A 2,201-nucleotide genomic window follows, 5' to 3' on the forward strand; every position below is an offset into this window, starting at 1 on the left:
CAACGTCTCCCGGCTTCCTCAGCCCCTGGCCATCCTGACCTGTTCTCTGTCTCTATGGTTTGCCCTTTTCCAGAATGGCCGATGAATTGGAACCCCACGGTGGTAGCCTGTGGGGTCTGGCGTCATTCCCTCAGCAATACACATTTAAGATCCACCCATGTTCCTGCGGGCATTAGGGGTTCGTTCCTTGTCCTCCCTGAGTCGTCTCTCTCTGAAGAGTGGAACCCCCTTCCTCCTAAGTTCCCGTGTTGAAAAGCATCTCGGTAGCCTCCGGGCGTGAGTGACAATCAATCAAGCAGTGAATGTGGCATGCAGGTTTTACTTGAACCTCAGTTTTCAAATCAGTGTGGTCAATATCTGTCACACTTTGGGGATGTGTGGTATGAGGCCACTGAACTTTGTGAGTCACAGCCCATCTGACTTGCAAAGTGGCTGTGCCCTGTCACGTTCCCACCAGCCAGGGATGAGAGTTTCCGGAGCCCCGCATCCTTTCTAGTATTTTGGGCTGTCAGTGTTGCTCGGGAAGGCTCCCAAGCCCTGCCATCTTGCCACCTTCCCATGAGTCCCTATCCTGGGTAGTTGTGGGTCATGGAGAGCACTTTTCACCATCTATATGATTTTTTTTTTCTGCTTTCCATCTCCTTGTGAGCCACCTGGGTTCTGGCCCTAAACGTCCCAGCCTGGCCCAGGGTTTATAGCCGGGGAGGTGCACAGTCCATGGGGTAGGAGAGCCCTTGGTGGCTCTGTCACCCCTCCTGGGTGACCCTGGCCTCTGCCCTGGGGACACCTTCATTCCTCTGGATTGCCCCCATCTTCCCTGTGACCCCTGCAGCCCCCATAGGCCTTACTTGACTCCAAGTCTTTGTATGAACATCATGTGGTTCTGTAGGGCGCTGCTGACATCTAGCTAGATGAGGTGGATGATTCTGGAGGACCTCTTGCCCTTCTCCTTCATGACCTGTAGGGCAGGGCCAAGAGGAGGAAGCAGCCTCAGAACAGACAAAAGACTCCCTGCCCCAAACGGCAGTCATCCCACCGTCAGCACTTCTGGAAGGAAGGGAGGAAGGTTTCCTTCTGCAGAAAGCTCCTTTTTGCCTTGTTTCCAAAGCCAGGGAGGGTCATGAAGCCCAGCGCCCCTGTGGTGCCTGAGTTAACATCTATGCCCAGGATATGCATCTGACCACAGCCTCCATCCCCAACCCAGGCTCGACATTCCCTCCAGCTGGAGTCCTGGGCTCCTGATATAGCCTGGCTTGTTTGTCCTGCCCTGGCTGCGTGTGGGAGGGACTTACCTTATATTTGCCTGGGTTCTGGGACTTGACTTTGTCAATATTTAGCAAACGTGACCATGCCTGGCCCCGCACCGCCAGGGGAATGCCTTTATATACTCTTCGAGACAGCTACAGACAGAAGAACACTCCAGTGAGACAGGACACAGGGCAACTCCATGGAGGAAAGCTGGCGGACAGGCCTGCTGCGCTATGGTGAGGACGGGGTACCACCCACCCACTGAGGCAGACAGTGCCAGGTCTGCCATGGGTGCCTGTCCCCTGGCTCTGCAGAGAGCTGTCACGGGGGCCACTCCCTCCCCATGTTACCTTCTTGGTGTTCCTATATTTTGGCCAGTCTGCAAACATCTCTAGCCACTTGTTGGTACGTTTATTTTCCTTGCATCTTTGCTGTCAAATGAGCCATGATGGAGTTAGTGGAGCTGCCAGGCCCCTGGCAGTGGCCCATGGATGCTGGGTCCAGGGCTTTGGGGCCCTGAAGAGACCCAGCCTGAAGGAATCACGAAAGGGCAGACCCCGGGGGCTGAGACCCTCTGAAGGAACCAGAGCTGGTAGTCTGGACTGGTGATGCCAGAACAAGCCATCCTCAGGCCATAAATGCCCCGAGTTTGGGTTAGGTCCAGCCTTCAGCTGGGGTCTTGGTTCAAACAGGCAGTGGACTCTGAGCCAGGACTGCAGTTCTTGGTTTGGGTTTTGGTCAAGCCCTCATGGGAACAGAGTGAAGCAGGAAAGGTCGCCCCTCCCAGTGACAGCTGTGGCCCACTCACTACCACACAGGCCCATAGGCCACCCCCTCTGCCTCACTGACCACCCAATTCCTGGTCCCTGGAGCGGCCTCCCACGCAGCAGGCACAGACTCTTACCTTCACCTTCAGGGCTCTTATCTGGGGCAGTTCCGTCTGACTGTAAGGC

At 55.7% G+C, this 2,201-nt stretch overlaps 1 protein-coding gene across 1 annotated transcript in view; it reads right to left on the reverse strand.

Moving 5' to 3' along the window:
* LOC105521003 overlaps positions 1-2,201 on the reverse strand; it is an 11,904-nt gene that overhangs the window by 7,992 nt on the left and 1,711 nt on the right. The window contains 4 exon segments of the mRNA XM_011955023.1: positions 849-958; positions 1,293-1,400; positions 1,599-1,679; positions 2,153-2,188. Coding sequence (XP_011810413.1) covers positions 849-958; positions 1,293-1,400; positions 1,599-1,679; positions 2,153-2,188 — 335 coding nt within the window.

This window comes from Colobus angolensis, unplaced genomic scaffold (assembly GCF_000951035.1).
Source record: "Colobus angolensis palliatus isolate OR3802 unplaced genomic scaffold, Cang.pa_1.0 Scaffold392, whole genome shotgun sequence".
Classification (NCBI taxonomy): domain Eukaryota; kingdom Metazoa; phylum Chordata; class Mammalia; order Primates; family Cercopithecidae; genus Colobus; species Colobus angolensis.